The sequence below is a fragment of the Mugil cephalus genome, chromosome 21, assembly GCF_022458985.1.
Source record: "Mugil cephalus isolate CIBA_MC_2020 chromosome 21, CIBA_Mcephalus_1.1, whole genome shotgun sequence".
In the NCBI taxonomy this organism is placed as follows: domain Eukaryota; kingdom Metazoa; phylum Chordata; class Actinopteri; order Mugiliformes; family Mugilidae; genus Mugil; species Mugil cephalus.
Genome location: NC_061790.1, coordinates 47,241 through 65,671, shown reverse-complemented (window position 1 = coordinate 65,671; position 18,431 = coordinate 47,241). Strand labels below are relative to the sequence as shown.

Genomic DNA, 18,431 nt, shown 5'->3' with positions numbered 1-18,431 from the left:
CCATTAATTAATACCTCCATATTAAATCAGATTAACTTCTCTTTATTAACAGGATATGTGCCCCAGTCTTTTGAAACTGCTGTAATTAAACCATTACTTAAAAAAACCACTCTTGACCCAGATGTTTTAGCAACTATAGGCCAAGTTCCAACCTTCCTTTTATCTCTAAAGTTTTGGAAAGGGTTGTTGTCAATCAGTTGGTTGATCATTTAAACAGGAATGGTTTGTTTGAAGAGTTTCAGTCAGGTTTTAGAGCTCATCATAGCACAGAAACAGCTCTGGTTAAAGTTACCAATGATCTCCTCATGGCTTCAGACGATGGACTTGTCTCTATACTTGTCCTGTTAGATCTCAGTGCTGCATTTGACACTATAGATCACAGTATTCTACTACAGAGACTTGAAAGTGTGATCACGATTACAGGAACTGCACTAGACTGGTTTGAATCATATGTGTCAGACAGATTCCAGTTTGTCCATGTAAACAACAACTCTTCTATATTTACCAAAGTAAGCTATGGAGTTCCTCAGGGTTCTGTGCTAGGACCAATATTATGACCTTTCTATTACTAACCGCGTGTTTCTCCTGTTCTTCTTTTCTCTCTATCTTCTCTGGTTCTACCCGGCTGGTCTTCAGCAGATGGTTCCTCCATATGAGCTGGTTCTGCTCCAGGTTTCTTCCTGTTAAAGGGAATTTTTTCCTTCATGCTGCTCTGGAGGTTTCAGGTTTTTGTAAAGAGTCTTGAGACAATTTGTGTTGTTATTGGTGCTATATAAATAAAACTGAATTGAACTGAATTATTAGGAGCAGAGCTACAGAAAGAACAATCCTGAAGACAATCTATGTGTCTGTGCCCAGACTAGACCTGTAGCATGTATAGCGTGCATGGACGTGTCCTGGACGTGTCCTGGACGTGTCCTGGGGTTAGAGGACGTATCCTGGACAGATTTCAGTAGAACTGGAACCAAACTAACTCCAGAGAAAGTAGATGATCAGAGACAGACATGAAGTAACTCTGTTAGTGATGAATAACGTGTCAGTGTGACTTTATTAAACTCTATTATATCTGTAAATATATGGTTTGATCACAACTAGAGTTCCAGCCAATCACACGTCTCAAACAAGAACACACCAACAGTTTGTGAGTGAAGTTTACTGACCAATCAGGAGGCAGGATGAGATCATTAGAATACACAGTGCTCAGTAGATGCAAATAGAAGTCAGATTCTACTGTCTCTGTTTGTGACTGTAAGGCAGAGATGATGTCCCGTTGCAATCTGGGTAATGTTGTGAAGCTGCTGTCTGAAAGGAAACCCTGGCTGCTGATTGGATGATGACCTGGTGGAGGTGTGATAACATCGTGATCTTCAGTCTTGTCCCGACTGGATGCTGAAGGAGTTTGACTTCCTGCTTCTATGAATGTAAGAAAACAGACAAATGGATCACGGATCACTTTTAAAATGGAACCAGTCTTTTCTATTCACATTATTTACATGAACAAATAAAACCAAAACCAGAAGAGAGCCGGACCCCCTCAAACACCCTGCTGCTGCACATGTTTGAAATAAAAAATGAATATTTGAACCTGTGTATTATTTGAATAGGTTAATATTGAATGCAAAATGATAATAATAATGTATATTTATAAATAGCACTAGGCAGAGTTTAATATAGAACACATATAATAGGAATGGGGTCCCTACTAAATATCTCCGAGCCCTTGAAAAATGTTGAAGAGCCCTGGTTTAAATGTCTCTGATTGAGTCTGGATGTGACTGGGTGGAGAGTTTTGATGATTGTGTAAATTCTTAATATAAACCAGGGAGACCAGGGATACAACAGGGTCTAGATCAGGGGTCGGCAACCCGCGGCTCTGGACCTGCATGCAGCTCTTTCGTCCCTCTGTGGTAAGCGGTGTGGAGCAAGGGCGCTGACCAAAGTTGTTCACTTTTTCACACTAACTGCTTCAGAATAGCAGCAACTATTCGCTCATTAGGGTTAGGGTTAACGAGCAGGAGTTACACAACAACTGAATGACGTTGAATGCCACACCAAACTCATGGTTGTAACATCTACATACAGTCAATGTGTAACATCAACCAAAAACAATGAACTCCCACAGTGCATTGCAGCACATACTCCTTGTTATCGAGTGTTTATTTCAAATGTATTTTGTTTTACCTATTAGTTCTTTAAATATAATTTAAAATTTGAATTGATGATGATCTTGTAACATTAAAATAAAATGTATTTAATTTTTTGTCACTCAAAATATACGTCACAACTGCCGATGTGCGACACCCGCCGGCAGGTCCAGCCCGCTATTTATCGACCGCAGGTAAAGCAACCATGATTAAAACCCTGTTATGTATGCAGAAATACAATTTCATTTTCTCTGTAGCAGGTCTTTCATTTCATAAATGCAACACACTATAGTTTTTTTTATACATAGGCCTAGCATAGAGGTGAAAACGATATATGCAGTGTTATCTTTATTTTAGATGTCAAAGGGGTGTTGTGTTTCCCAGTGTTTTCTTTTCTGTGGGAAACGGGTCCAAATGGCTCTTTGAGTGTTGAAGGTTACCAAACCCTTGGTCTAAAGCATGAAACACGGATCCAGGTGGTTTAGTGGAGGATTCAATGGGACTGGTTCTGAGAGGTTAGATCTCAAGGACCCGTTTGTCCTTTCACCTTTGGCTGAAACTCACATAGACAGCTTCCTGGACTGGTTGTCCTTCACTCCGCACCCCCGGTCCATTGTTTTACTGCGCAGGTCCAAGGTACTGGTCCTGTGATCCATCTTATTGTTCCTGTGGTCCATGCTATTAGTTCTGTGGTCTAGTGCACTGGTTCTGTGGTCTCTCTGGTCATGGGTACTGGCTCTGTCTAGGAGGCTTGTGGTGTTGCTGCGGATCAGGACTGGCATGGGGGAGGAGGGGGAGGAGGACTGGGTCGCCATGGTGAAGTGTGCTGTCCTCAGGGACTCATCTGTGACGCACAGGAAGTAATATGAGAATAAAGACTTGATGTTAGGGTTAGTCCCTGATGTTTGGGGAGGGGGTACCTTTGCCGGAGAACATGGACGACTTCCCAGGTCCAGATGAACAGCTCAGATCTTTAACCTTCCTGAAACACAAAAGCATTCATTGAACCTCAGTTTAGTCTCCAGACCTCCACCCTGGACTGAGCCTGAACCTGCCCCAGGTTTTATCCAGTTGTGTTCAGGTCGGTCCCAGACCTGTTTGTCTTTGCTGTGTTGACATCAATGCTGACCTGCACTCACATATTCCAGACAAATTAAATCAGGTCAGAGTTTAGAGGAACTCTACTTCCTCCCTATCGACTGAATCACAGATGGTTTCCAGACCTGATCTCTGAGAGAGAAGGAGGTGGTTGTTCTTACAGAGGTCTGTCTGAGTTCAATGGTTTGGACGATGTCGGCTGGCTGCTCAGGGACCGACTCCGAGAGAGTTTAGCCTTCCTCATTTCTTTACCTGCACAGAGGAGTCATGACCATCACCATCATCATCATACTCATCATCATCACCATCATCACCATCATCACCATCATCATCATACTCATCATCATCACCATCATCATCATCATCACCAACACCTTCATCATTCTCACCAGTTGAGGAGGAGGTTGCTGCAGATGAAGACACAGACATGGACTTGGTTGCAGACAGACTGGTTTTACTGTCCCTTCCTATCAAAGAACAATAGTTTAGTGACTGAACGATGAATTGGAACATTTCAAAAATCAAGCATCAGCTCACGTTTCCTTTCGTGTTTGTCAGAGTTCAGTTTTGCGTCGCTCTGCTGGCGCTCCAGCTGTTCCTGACAACATAAAGATGCCATTAAAACAAAGCAGGCAGGTTGAGACTGAAGAGATGCTGTCAAGCTCAGCCTCACCATCTCTAGGAGTAGGGTTTCTTCTTTTTCCTTCTTCTGATCCAACAGGTCCTTCTCCTGCCTCTTGTGAAACTTCTCGAAACAGAAGAAACAAGGAGGTTACAGGCCAGAAGTGAACCTGATGAATTCACAGCTGTGTCTTCACTTACAGGCTCAGAGAGGTCCAGTTTGTCCAGTTCCAGGACTGTCTGGAAGACATGATGAACACAGTTCATTGCTGATGATCCGTTACAGTTGGCAGGCTAAACTAATTCACGGTTTTAACCCTTATGTCCTCCTCAAATTTACTACCCGCAGGACACCTTTGTGGCAAAAATGTTCACACATAAAGAAACTGCCATAATATCCACATACATCAATATTTTTTTCTAATTTAATAAATCACTTAAACGACTAAGGACCTGCTCAAAACTACTTTCAAGAGTTTTCAGGATTATAACTCTTTAAATGCTGGTCTAATGATTCAAAGAATGTCATTATTTCTTACAAAAAACACAAAAAATGAATGATTTTTCATAAAATAAACAGTAGTTGGATGGGTCTGTTGGTAATTAGAGTCTTGGATGTGGCAAAGATTATCAATAAAATTGATTTGATTGCATTAGTATTTTTTATGTAGAGTCAGAATCTCCCTCTGGACTCCTTCATGGCCAAAAATGCTCCATTAACTTCCATTATAACTGCATTTATTAATCTGGCTGCTATTCCAGTATAAAACCATGACTCTGTGATTTTAACATTTAACATTTAACCATAGATGTGCTGTCTGCTCCCAGATTTTTTAAATGGAAAAATAACAATAGAGGAGTTATTCATAGGAACCTTATCCAAATTCACTAGTACAACAGATTGATCTATATAGTTTGACTGAAACGTGGCTGCAGGATGATGAGTATGTCAGTTTAAATGAGTCCAGGCCACCCAGTCATAGTAACTATCACATTCCTGGAGGCTCAGGCCGAGGAGGAGTCGCAGCAATCTTCCACTCTGATTTATGTATTAATCTTAGACCTAAGCAAAGCTTTAATTCATTTGAAAGCCTCACTCTTAGTCTTGCTCATCCAGACTGGAAAACACAAAAACCAGTTCTCTTTGTTGTGGTGTGTCGCCCACCTGCTCCTTACTCTGAGTTTTTAGCTGAATTCTCTGAGTTTCTATGTGATTTAGTGCTTAGAACAGATAAAGTCATTATAGTAGGTGACTTTAACATCCATGTTGATGTTGGCAGTGACAGTCTTAGCTCTTCATTTATGTCATTATTAGACTCAATTGGCTTTTCTCAGAATGTAAATGGTTCAACTCACTGTTTCAATCACACCTTAGATCTTGTACTAACTTATGGCCTAGAAACTGAAGGTCTAACCGTATATTCTCACAACCCTCTATTGTCCCATCATTCTCTTTAACATTTGAATTTACTATAAGTAATTACACAGGAATTGTAAAGACATTTCGTTATGGTAGACACTTATCTGATGATGCTGTGACTAGATATAAGGAATTAATACCTTCAGTATTTACCTCAGTGCCTTATGTTAGTGATGTGGATGTCAGCAACCACAATCTAACTCCATCACAAATAGATTATTTTGTTGACAGCACGACAGCATCGCTTAGTACAACTCTAAATCTAGTTGCTCCTCTAAAAAAGAAGGTGGTAAATGGAAGGAGGGCAGCTCCATGGTATAATTCACAGTTGTGTAGTTCAAAGCTGGAAAGAATTTGTCATTCCACTAGTTCTGAAGAAGCTCACATAGCCTGGAAAGATAGTTTAACAACTTATAAAAAAACTCTCCGTAAGATTAGAACAGCACATTATTCTTCATTAATAGAAGAAAACAAGAACAACCCCAGATTTCTTTTCAGCTGTAGCCAGGCTGACAAAGAGTCACAGCTCTGTTGAGCATCTATTCCTTCAGCCCTCAGCAGTAATGACTTCATGAGCTTCTTCACTGATAAAATTGTTGGCATTAGAGATAAAATTCATAGCACCCTTCCATCTGTCAAAGATGTAAGTACAGTGTCATTAGAAACTTCTGTAGGACCGAGTCAATATTTGGATTCTTTCTCCCTAATTGATCTTCCTGAGCTCACTTCAGTTATTACAGCATCTAAACCATCAACTTGTCTTCTAGACCTCATCCCAACTAAGTTGCTCAAGGAGGTTTATCCATTAATTAATACCTCCATATTAAATCAGATTAACTTCTCTTTATTAACAGGATATGTGCCCCAGTCTTTTAAAACTGCTGTAATTAAACCATTACTTAAAAAACCCACTCTTGACCCAGATGTTTTAGCAACTATAGGCCAATTTCCAACCTTCCTTTTATCTCTAAAGTTTTGGAAAGAGTTGTTGTCAATCAGTTGGTTGATCATCTAAACAGTATTGGTTTGTTTGAAGAGTTTCAGTCAGGTTTTAGAGCTCATCATAGCACGGAAACAGCTCTGGTTAAAGTTACCAATGATCTCCTCATGGCTTCAGACGATGGACTTGTCTCTATACTTGTCCTGCTAGATCTCAGTGCTGCATTTGACACTATAGATCACAGTATTCTACTACAGAGACTTGAAAGTGTGATCAGAATTACAGGAACTGCACTAGACTGGTTTGAATCATATCTTCAGACAGATTCCAGTTTGAAGAGCACTGACAGGAATTAGCAAGAGAGATCATATTACTCCAGTATTAGCTTCTCTTCATTGGCTCCCTTTAAAATCTAGAATTGAATTTAAAATCCTCCTCCTTACCTACAAGGCCCTGAAAGGCCGAGCTCCATCATATATGAAGTCCTCATAGAACCAGACTGTCCCAACAGATCACTACCATCTCTAAGTGCAGGTCTGCTTGTGGTTCCTAGAGGTTCTAAAAGTAGAATGGGAGGTAGAACCTTCAGCTATCAGGCTCCTCTCCTGTGGAACCAGCTCCCAGTTTGGGTTCTGGAGGCAGACACAGTCTCTACGTTTAAGGTCAGGACTAAGACTTTCCTTTTAGACAAAGCTTATAGTTAGAGCTGGACTTAACCATCCCTTAGTGATGCTGCTATAGGCCGAGGCTGCAGGGGGACGATGCACTGAGGACATGTCCTCTCCTCTTTGTCCTCTAATATCTTATCATTTTATTTTCTATCTCTTATAATTTACTAACCACTGTGTCTCCCTCTCTCCCCTCCATCTTCTTGTGAGGGTCTCTGGTCTGGAGGCTGAATATCTGACCTGTGGAGTTCTAAGCTACATCTGCTGCCGTGGCCTCATCAACCAGCCCAGTCTTCATGGTCTGGAGTCTGTGTATCAGACCTGTGGAGCTCCATAAATTACATCTGTCCCAGTCTTCATGTCCTCCTCCAGGTGTCCACTCCTACCTAGATGAACTATTCACCAACCTGCCCATGATTCCTGTTATACTCACAAACTGTCACAGATCATCAGCTATGTGTTATATTACTAGATCCTACATGTTTCCTTCAGCTTGATGTTTGTATCTATGACAGAAGTTAGTTTATCTTGTTTCTCCTGCTCTTCTTCTCTCTATCTTCTCTGGTTCTACCCGGCTGGTCTTCAGCAGAGGGTTCCTCAATATGAGCTGGTTCTGCTCCAGGTTTCTTCCTGTTAAAGGGAGTTTTTCCCTCAGGCTGCTCTGGAGGTTTCAGGCTGGTTTTTGTGATGTGTCTTGAAACAATTTTTATTGTTATTGGCGCTATATAAATAAAATTGAATTGAATTGAATTTAATTGCAAGCTGCAACAACATGCAATACAGCAACAAAAGAGAACACAACAGAACATATGACCTGGAAACAAGGGCTATATGTCATGTACATATGTGCATTTTAGAGAAACTGATTTTTAGCAAGCCAGGATTTTATGGCTGTTTTTTGGACATGTACATTTTTGCCACACAGGTGTCCAGAGGGGTCAAAATGCATAACGAAAGTATAAATGATATGTGAGAGTAAAAGACACTGGGTTTCAAATATTTGGATAAAGAGAAGAGTTCCTGCAGAAATTCAAGCCACAAGCTGTAACACAGCCAAAATTATAACACAATGAAAAAAAAAGTTGAATAAAATGTACAAAAATGCCCGAACAGGGAAAAGGGGTTAAATGGTAAAGTCACAATTTGGACTAGTCTCTTATAAGTCTTACCTTGCGAATTGTAGCCACCACGTCTTTGTCCTTCTCCCTGCAGAGAAGCTTCTGGACACAGAAGTCAAGTTTCTGCAGAAGATGTTTGTCGGCCGGCAGACGAAGTGATGAACGTAACCTGGGCAACAACTGGCACAATTTGTACCTAAGAGACAGAAATGTGAGCGACTGTGAACAGTTGAACAGATCGACAGGTGCTTTGGTTTCAGACAGATTATTTTTGTTGCACTGGACAGAATGACAAGGAACTACCTGACATTGGCCACGGGGTCATGGACCAGTTCCAGTGCTGGTATCAGGAAGTGTTTGTTGAAGTATTTTCTGGAGAAAATCTCGGTGGCAGTTTCACAAACGTCAAGGAACCTCAGGCGGTTCCAATAGCTGCGACCCTGAGCAAGATCTGAGGAACATTGGTCTGTTTGATATACTGATGTGGTCTCGTGTTGTCTCACTGAAAACCAACCTCACAAACATTACTAAGAATAATTAACAGTTTCACTTGATGCTCTGCCGATGAAATATCAGAGGCAAAGAAGTCCTGACCTTGGATCAGTCGTTCCATCATCTCCTGACGCTGCTCTTGTTTGCGGTTGTACCGCAGGAATGTGCAGAAAGTCCGAGCTGCTTCCTTCTGCACCGGCAACACTTTCTGCAACCACAACAAGCAGAGTTACCGGTCTATCACCTGGTTCACACCTGTGGGATTGTGTATGTCTCTGCTCGTCTGGTGGTGCTGACGTTGGTGGTGAGGATGATGAAGATGCGAGGGGAGAAGCTCTGGTGCAGGAGTTCTCCCGGCAGCAGTCTGGCCAGGCAGCTGTAACGCTGCAACAGCTTCTCATGGAGCCGCCAACGCAGAGAACATCCGACCTTCTGTTCTGCAAGTAGCAACGTCGACAGCAACTCTGGGAACTGAGGAAAACCAAAGGAGAACAGAGGAGAAAGATGTCTGAATACCAGATACCACACAAAGAAAACCATAGGAAGTAGAAAAATTATGTTTAATTTCCCACCTTGTTGTCCAGTGTCAGGTTTTCTCCCCTGGACAGGACTGTCTCAAGAATTTCTTCAAAGTGATTCATCAGTGCGTCCAAAACCTCAACAGCAACAATAAAAACTAAGCTAACAAACCGCACAACAGCTGGAATTAAGTGATTTGCTATATTTGTGATACACCAATGATCCAGAAAAAAATCTCCTGACCAACATAATGCTGCTCCTTCAACATCAGCAGCAAATGTTATATGTCCTTTAAGGTCAGTATCAGAACTGTTAAGGCATCAACACCTTGTATCTGTCCTGTTAGAAGGTCCTCACCTGCTGGACCACCTGGTCCTTGGCAAAGTGCTTCAGATGTTTAGACCTGAACGTTTCTCCAACATTCAATAATCGGACTGTTCACTAAATGTGTGATGTATCTAGACCCTGATCTGCTGTAACTCTGGATCATCCGTGCTCCTTATTCACTCAGTAATGAAGCTGCACTAATAAATATACAACATACAGAAATACATCAGAACATGAAGACAGTTTGGTCCACTTTGCACCTCTCACCTCCAGAGCATCATCCTGCAGCAGAGACAGAAGCTCTTTGTGGACCAGCTGGACATTTGAACCGAGCAGTTTCACTACCTACAGGAAGAGGCAGGGCCACTGAATGACATTAGAGGACTTAGCCAATCAGAGTGAACAAATGTCAATGTAGCAGGACCTTCGTGTTGCGGTGATCTAACCTGGTGGAAACTGGCTGCAGCACTTCGCCGGACGCTGACCTCTGGGTCACAACAAAGACTGGAGAAAGAAGAATAGAGCTCCGACAGAAAGTGTGCAGGGTCTGCAAACACTACCATGGCCTGGATGGAGAGAACAGGAAGTGACCTCACCAACTGCAGAGGTGGGTAACACAGAGACTCTTTGTGTTTGTGGTTTCTACCGGGAGGTTGTAGCAGCAGTTGCAGCGGATCAGCGTAGATTCTGTGTTGCCGTCAGTCTGATTTCCTTCAGTCTGGAGTCCAGCAACACAAAGCACCTTGAACCTTTGCAGTAAGCGACCTTTCTGCTCATCTGACACGGAACCTGAAGCACAGTAACAGAAAATCTGAAATCCACCTGACATAGAAGTCCAGTAACAAAATAACCTGGTCCCTGAGAAGCCCGCTAAGACCAAATAATGGGACTCGGCACAAGCAGTGAAACTGAATAAGGGAGTTGACCCTCCGAGCATCCATAACAAAAAATCAAGTATGGTTCTAGACCTACTGTGGATGAGGGCAAGGCCCTGACTTTGTTGACACAGTACTGCTACTTCCCTGCCAGATAGCAACCATTCACATTCCTAAGATGAGTTATAACAGGTTTACATGTGCCCCCCATTTGTGCCCTGTGTCTGGTCCTGCAGGCAGCGAGGCCATAAAAGCTCCATGTCGTCCCTACATAGACTTCAGGAGACTTCCCACTAAGAGTTTATTGAAGCTTGAACATAGACTACTGTGGACTGTAGACCAGGTCACCATAAACACCATTAGTCTGACACTAATAATAACAGAACCTGCTGTATAACCACAGCAACAAAGTCACTCTCTGAAGCTGAAGCTCTAACTTTATCAAATAGTTGATGTGCAGCCTCCTCCTCTCCCTTGGTGAAGTTGTTAACTGGCTGATGTCCAGAGCAGCGATAGCGTCAGTAGTACTTTAGTTGTATTCCAGGACTGACATGTCAGACAGCTGGAGAGACTGAACCAACGCAAGGCTGCAGGACCTGATGGCATCAGTCCTAGGACACTGAGGACCTGTGCAGGACAGATGTCTGCTGCTCTCCAACGTCTCTTCAACCTGAACCTGAGCCTGGAGAGGGACCGCCTCTCTGGGAGACATCCTGCCTTGTTCCCGTTCCCAGGAAGTCGTCTCCCTCCGGCCTCAGTGATTTCTGTCCAGTGGCCTTTACATCCCATGTGATGAAGGTGCTGGAGAGGTTGGTCCTGGCCCGCCTAAGGCCACAGGTGAGATTGTTTATAGACCCCCTACAGTTTGCCTACCAGCCGAGTCTGGGGGTGGATGATTTTGTCATCTATCTGCTGCAGCTCACTCACACCTCTCACACCTGGATGGTGGTGGAGGCTCAGTAAGAATCACTTTTTTTGATTTCTCCAGTGCCTCTAACACCATCCAGCCTTTGGTGCTGGGTGGGAAGCTGAACACCAATGGGTGTTGGTGTTGGGGGGGGGGTCATGTCCTGTCTGATGTGGTGGTGAGTGGTGTGGGGGCCCCACAGGGGACCGTTCTTGTTCACCTCATACACCACTGACTTTCAGCACAACTCAGACTCATGTCACATCCAGACATTTCCTGATGACTCTGAGGTTGTGGGGAGGAGGGAGGAGGAGAAGGAGGAGGAGGGAGGAGGGAGGAGGGAGGAGGGAGGAGTATAAAGGACTGTGGACAGATTTTTGGGGTGGGCTGGAAGGAATCACCTGCTGCTTAACGTAGACAAGACCAACGAGATGGTGACTGATGAACAGATCCTCAGCCCCTCAGCATCCTGGGCAGGGACGTGGAGGTGGTGGAGGAGGACAAATACCTGGGAGTGAGCATCAGTAACAGACTGAACTGGAGGACCAACAGTACAGCTGTGTCCTAGAAGACCTCAGAGAGGAAGCTGAGATCCTTCAACATGTGCAGTAAGACGCTGGAGATCTTCTACCAGTCTGTTGTGGCCAGAACCCTTTTCTCTGCTGTGTTCTGCTGGAGGAACAGCTACATACTGAATCACCTGATCAGGAAGGCTGGTCTGTGATTGGCTGGGAGAGGAGGACACTTAACAGACTGATACCAGTCATGGATCATCCTGACCTCCCTCTCCACCAGACGATAGACAGACAACGGAGCTCCTTCTCCAAGAGACAAAGAACGCGACAGGAAATCTGTCCTGCCTCAGTCCATGCGCCTGTTTAACTCCTCATCTGTATGTGACACATAACACTCTGGACATCATTTCTTTCACCTCCTACCTTTCACCTTTCACTTATTTCAACTCACTTACTGTTGTTACTGTCAAATAATCAGAGACTAGCCCACATCATGATGTTTCAAGAGTAATGATACAGCAGTAAAGTCGACTGGTTGGTGCAACTCCTAGTCTGAATGTGAATTATACCTGCCAGGCCGCTGCACAGCTTCCCGAACTGGAACGACAAGGCCGCCATGATGGCTTCGTCTACCTGCGACGAGGCATCGCACACGGACATCACCAGAGGAACCACGACGTGGAGTCGCTCGTCTGAGGAGGAAGACAGAGCTTTAAACTAGGTTTTTAGGTGCAACTAAGCTACTACAACCAAGTAATTTCCCCCGTGGATCATTAAAGTCTGTCTCAGTCTGAGACTAATCCAAAGACTCACCACTGTCCATTATCTCCATCAGGTTGATCATGGTGTCAAAAGCAGCGAGACGGACGCTGCTCTCCTCATCTCCGGCGAGTTCCACCAGTTCAGGGAGAAGCTCTGTCCTCATGTCTTCCACCCTGATGGACAAACAATACTCCTTGTCTCATCATAGTTACCCGTCATCGTTTGGTTAGAGAGAGGTTTTACCTTTGCTGTGTCTGGTCAGTGTTTGGGTGGTGTTTAGTTTGAGTTTGGGTGGTGTTTGTGTGGTCGTGGTTGGGTGTGCTTGGTACTTGGTGTTGGGTTCTAATCCGTGTTTGGTGGCAGGTACCCCGTGGCTCTAGCAACGTTCTCCAGTTGACGGCACATACAGACTCGAACCTCAAACTCCAGGTCCTGACATAAAGATCGAACCAACGGCAGCAGCTCCTTCTTCACTCTGATGAAACACAGCGTCAGAGAAAGTGAGATAACGCCTTAAAAGCATCAACGGCAAGTTCTGCTGAGAGCTTCATGTCTCAAATGTCATTGTGTTCATTTGTTTCTACAGAACTACAGTGTACAGATTGTGTTAATGTAATACTGAAGTACAGAGTACACAATGCTACACACATGTGAGAATCAAACTTGCAGGCAACTTTTCCTAAGATGCGACAGCTAGCCAAACGAGTCTGAAGAGAATGAGACATCTGGGACTGATACAGGAGAGGATTCAGGACCTATGGACAGAGACAAGTAGCAGAAGAGACAGAATAGACAAACATGAAATGTATGAGTCATTTAAAGATCATTGATCATGTTCTTCACATTTAACTTCCTGACTGATCATCAATAATAAAGAGTTGGATCCAACATCCTGTAACGTAACAACTGACCTCCTGTCTAATTGTCTCCTTTGGCAGCGCATTGATGGCTGAAAGCAGAGTCTCCAACCAGGCGTTGCTCACCACTGTCAACACGGAAATACACATGGACAACATCAGCAACAAACATGGCAACCTCAGCATCACCTCAGTTCAAGTGACGATCTCTATGGTTCAGGTGAGTTTACCTGTGTCTCTGTGGTTCAGGTGAGTTTACCTGTGTCTCTATGGTTCAGGTGAGTTTACCTGTGTCTCTGTGGTTCAGGTGAGTTTACCTGTGTCTCTTTGGTTCAGGTGAGTTTACCTGTGTCTCTGTGGTTCAGGTGAGTTTACCTGTGTCTCTGTGGTTCAGGTGAGTTTACCTGTGTCTCTATAGTTCAGGTGAGTTTACCTGTGTCTCTGTGGTTCAGGTGAGTTTACCTGTGTCTCCGTGGTTCAGGTGAGTTTACCTGTGTCTCTATAGTTCAGGTGAGTTTACCTGTGTCTCTGTGGTTCAGGTGAGTTTACCTGTGTCTCCGTGGTTCAGGTGAGTTTACCTGTGTCTCTATAGTTCAGGTGAGTTTACCTGTGTCTCTGTGGTTCAGGTGAGTTTACCTGTGTCTCTGTGGTTCAGGTGCAGCAGGATGGTCTTCAGGATGGAGTAGGTGTGGGTGTGGATAAGAATGATGTCATCTTGCAGAATGGTTAAAAACGACGTTGCTGCTGCCAACTGGATTTCAGCTCCAGCTCCATTCAGAACCTCCTGGGTCACACAGAGAGACAAGTTACAGGAGAAACAAATCAGATTCTTCCTGGAGCGACTGCAGTCTCATCCAACATACCCGAACTTTTGGAACGACACGTCGGAACGTCTCTGCTGGATTCTGGCGTACCAGGCTGGGCAGGTTACTGATGACGCTGGCTCTCTGGACCTCCTGACCCACACTGGAGAAAGACATGAGGACAAGAAAGGACAGCAGGGACAGAGACGTGGAAGAGACAGATGGAGACAGAGGGGACAAGAGTTCTGAAGTAAGAACAGAGTACTTGAAAGTGAATCCTCCAGAGACTTTCTGGGTTTAGATCCACAGTCATTTGTCTGGGTAATTGTGAATAAGTTCAGTGAACTAGTTTAGATCCTCCGGGACCAGCATGCTGATTAGCTACAGAGTTTAATTAGCGTAGAATTTACTGGGTCGCAGAGATGGACTGAACGCTAGAAACTACAAAGAGCTACTGTTACCTGGGAGGCCAGGAAGCTAGGAAGAACCAGAGCCATATGTTAGAGAGTCTGTCCAACTAGGGAATGGAGCGTCTGAGCTATCCCTCTATGCTGAGTTGTTCTGAGCTGGTCATGTGTTTCATGGGCGCCATACACCTAACCAATATTCACCCACACAGAAGTTCAGTTCAATTCAATTTTATTCATATAGAACCAATAACAATACAAATTATCTCAAGACTGTTTACAAAAACTGACCTGAAACCTCCAGAGCAGCATGAAGGAAAAACTCCCTTTTAACAGGAAGAAACCTTAAGCAGAACCAGCTCATATGGAGGAACCATCTGCTGCAGACCAGCCGGGTAGAACCAGAGAAACAAGTGGCAATAACAGAGATAAAGTTGTATTAAAAGGTAAAATATGCCACAGTGCTCAGCCTACGGCTCCAGCACAGGATCAGGAAAACACGGAGGAAACTCCACCGTTTCCCCAGTGAACAAAAACACAGAAAGTTATGGAGCAGAAGATTAAAAGGAAGAACTGGACGTCAGCTGGTTTCTCTCTATTATGTGATGAGGTAAATGTCAATGTCTTTCTTTGACGTTTATTAAGATTTTATATAGAAAAATAAAATAAAAAAAAATATATATAAAATATATAATATATAAGAAAAAATATAAAGTCACACCATCATTAATGTGAACCTTGATCTCAGAAGGAAGCTAGCTAGCTATCTAGACTAAAGGCTTAGAAAAACAGCAGCTAGCATCACATATACTGTGAAACCCATGTTTTCATGTAATTTATGTCCATATAGACACATTTAATTGACACATAACTTTACCTCAGCTACTACTAAGTTATTATGGCTAGCGTGCTAATGACTAGTTTAATTTTCACTATTTCTGAGTATTTCTAATTTTTCTGAATAATTTGAATCTATTAATGGTGATGGATGGACACAGAGGTAAACACAGCTCCATGACTGATGAGGTGATTGGGCTACAAAGCATTTTACAGCAGGGTTACACTGCAGAATCTAACCTCTGATGTAGCAAACATGGCGCCCATGATTTGAGTTGGACAGACTCTCTCTAATATACGGCTCTGGAAAGAACCACTCCTAGCTGGGAGGCTCGAAAGAGCTACTGTTAGCTGGGAGGCTAGGAGGCTCAAAAGAGCTACTGTTAGCTGGGAGGCTAGGAGGCTAGGAAGAGTTACTGTTAGCTGGGAGGCTTGAAATAGCTACTGTTAGCTGGGAGGCTAGAAAGAGCTACTGTTAGCTGGGAGGCTAGGAGGCTAGGAAGAGCTACTGTTAGCTGGGAGGCTAGGAAGAGCTACTGTTAGCTGGGAGGCTCGAAAGAGCTACTGTTAGCTGGGAGGCTAGGAAGAGCTACTGTTAGCTGGGAGGCTAGGAGGCTAGGAAGAGCTACTGTTAGCTGGGAGGCTAGGAGGCTAGGAAGAGCTACTGTTAGCTGGGAGGCTAGAAAGAGCTACTGTTAGCTGGGAGGCTAGGTAGAGCTACTGTTAGCTGGGAGGCTAGGAAGAGCTACTGTTAGCTGGGAGGCTCGAAAGAGCTACTGTTAGCTGGGAGGCTAGGAAGAGCTACTGTTAGCTGGGAGGCTAGGAGGCTAGGAAGAGCTACTGTTAGCTGGGAGGCTAGGAGGCTAGGAAGAGCTACTGTTAGCTGGGAGGCTAGAAAGAGCTACTGTTAGCTGGGAGGCTAGGTAGAGCTACTGTTAGCTGGGAGGCTAGGAAGAGCTACTGTTAGCTGGGAGGCTAGAAAGAGCTACTGTTAGCTGGGAGGCTAGGTAGAGCTACTGTTAGCTGGGAGGCTAGGAAGAGCTACTGTTAGCTGGGAGGCTAGGAAGAGCTACTGTTAGCTGGGAGGCTAGAAAGAGCTACTGTTAGCTGGGAGGCTAGAAAGAGCTACTGTTAGCTGGGAGGCTAGGTAGAGCTACTGTTAGCTGGGAGGCTAGGAAGAGCTACTGGTTGGCCTCTAGAAGACTAGAAGAGGTTCTTGCAGACTCAGAATCTCACCTGGATTAAATAGGGTCTGATCTCACCTGAGCAGGTAAACCGCCCTCTCAATGTCATTCAGGTCTTCATCCACAGTCAGCTGATCGATCTCCTCTGGAGTCTGACAGGAAACACTGATTATTTACCTGGATGAAATCATCACCTTCATCTTCATCATCTTCATCATCATCATCACAAGTACAGGGGAATCAGTCTGTTTCAGTTTCATTATTGAGCATTCATTGAATATTGATCAGTTACAGATCAGTCATAGATCAGTTATTGATCATAGATCAGTTATCGATCATATATCAGTTATTGATCATATATCAGTTATTGATCAGTTATAGATCAGTTATAGATCAGTTATCAGTTATTGATCAATCATGGATCAGTTATTGGTCACATATCAGTTATCGATCATATATCAGTTATAGATCAGTTATTGATCAGTTATAGATCAGTTATTGATCAGTTATCGATCATAGATCAGTTATAGATCAGTTATTGATCAGTTATTGATCAGTTATTGGTCACATATCAGCTATAGATCATATATCAGTTATAGATCAGTTATTGATCAGTTATAGATCAGTTATTGATCATAGATCAGTTATAGATCAGTTATAGATCAGTTATCGGTCATAGATCAGTTATTGATCAATCATGGATCGGTTATTGGTTAGTTTAAGATCAGTTAAAGATCATAGATCAGTTATTGGGCGGTTATTGAGGAGGGTTATAATCTCAGAGGGAACGCAAACTTTAAACATTGTTGTATGTTTGCTCTATCTCCGTTTGTTGGGGTGATTTTGTGGAACACACTTGTTGAGGACATCAGGCTAAGAAGAGGGATTCAAAGTTCTTTAAATATTACTGTTGTTGTTATCATCTTATCTCATCTTCCATACCAATTAATCCTCAGTAGGATTGTTGGGTTTGCTGGAGCTTATCTCAGCGAACCCGAACCCGAACCCACTTCTCACTGGGAGGCATCAGTGCTGACCATGGGGCCGCTGTGCCGCCCTAGTGTTGTTGCTATTCTTCTTCTGCTTGTCATTATTATTATTATTATTATTATTATTATTATTTAGCAGAGGACTAAGAAAACATTAAATAATGACATATTCTCTCTCATTTATCTCATTTATTTCGTTCCTCCTCTGGCTGTCCTTCTCTCTTCTGTCTCTACTTGGTCTCCATATGAGTTGGTTCTGGTTCTGGTTCTGGTTCTGCACCAGGTTTCTTCCAGTTGTCTTAGTCCTGCTCTGATTCATTTTTTTGGACAATGTGTGTTGTTATTGACACTAATTCAGCTGAAAAGACATTAAGTGAAACTGAACTGAACACGCTGACAAAGAAAAACAGATGAATAATGTGTAACGTTGATCCTTTCGAAGACTCCTGGCAGTTTATTGATCATGTATTAGTTTTCTCTTGAGGTGACTGATGATCACGAGTCTCTCAGCTCATGAGGAAGACATTTGTCCTCCTGTCTGTCCTCCTCTGGGCAGACAGATAGGAGGACAATCTGCGTCATGCTGCGCAGATGGTGGGTCTCCCCTCAGCTTCCTGCAGAGAGGCTGATCTTCCTCCCACTGACTCACCCCACTATCACCATCATCATCACCACCATCACCACCATCATCACCATCATCACCACCATCTTCATCATCATCACATGTCCCACACATGTGCTCAACACATCTCCTCCTCCTCCTCCTCCTCCTCCTCCTCCTCCTCCTCCTCCTCCATGTGTGAACAGCTCCTACCTTCAGGCTCCTGCGGATCGGCCTCTCGATGAAGGCGAGTTCCTGGAGCTCCTCCGGGGGGGCACAGAGCAGGCTGGCCGGGCTCAGGGCCATCCTGCCTGGGAACATCAGCTCACTGGGAACGGCCCAGTTTG

The 18,431-nt window shown here is 43.8% G+C and overlaps 1 protein-coding gene across 2 annotated transcripts; it reads right to left on the bottom strand.

Moving 5' to 3' along the window:
* Positions 1–1,018: 1,018 nt before the first annotated feature.
* Positions 1,019–18,431, bottom strand: ppp4r4 (protein phosphatase 4, regulatory subunit 4). Of its 2 annotated transcripts, none has more exons than XM_047573611.1 (25): positions 18,298–18,431; positions 16,573–16,646; positions 14,127–14,229; positions 13,900–14,047; positions 13,318–13,391; positions 13,055–13,161; positions 12,774–12,881; positions 12,458–12,579; positions 12,214–12,336; positions 9,994–10,136; positions 9,794–9,913; positions 9,615–9,692; positions 9,074–9,157; positions 8,799–8,972; positions 8,604–8,709; positions 8,313–8,460; positions 8,061–8,205; positions 4,065–4,103; positions 3,916–3,987; positions 3,780–3,840; positions 3,632–3,709; positions 3,404–3,494; positions 3,065–3,126; positions 2,709–2,988; positions 1,019–1,413 (listed from the first exon to the last, which is right to left on the bottom strand). In XM_047573611.1, the coding sequence occupies exons 1-25, from the start codon at positions 18,403–18,405 to the stop codon at positions 1,368–1,370; spliced, it is 2,694 nt and encodes an 897-aa protein (XP_047429567.1). In that variant the 5' UTR covers positions 18,406–18,431; the 3' UTR covers positions 1,019–1,367. The 2 variants fall into 2 exon arrangements, with proteins under 2 accessions (XP_047429567.1, XP_047429568.1); XM_047573612.1 differs by having other exon boundaries at positions 3,780–3,834.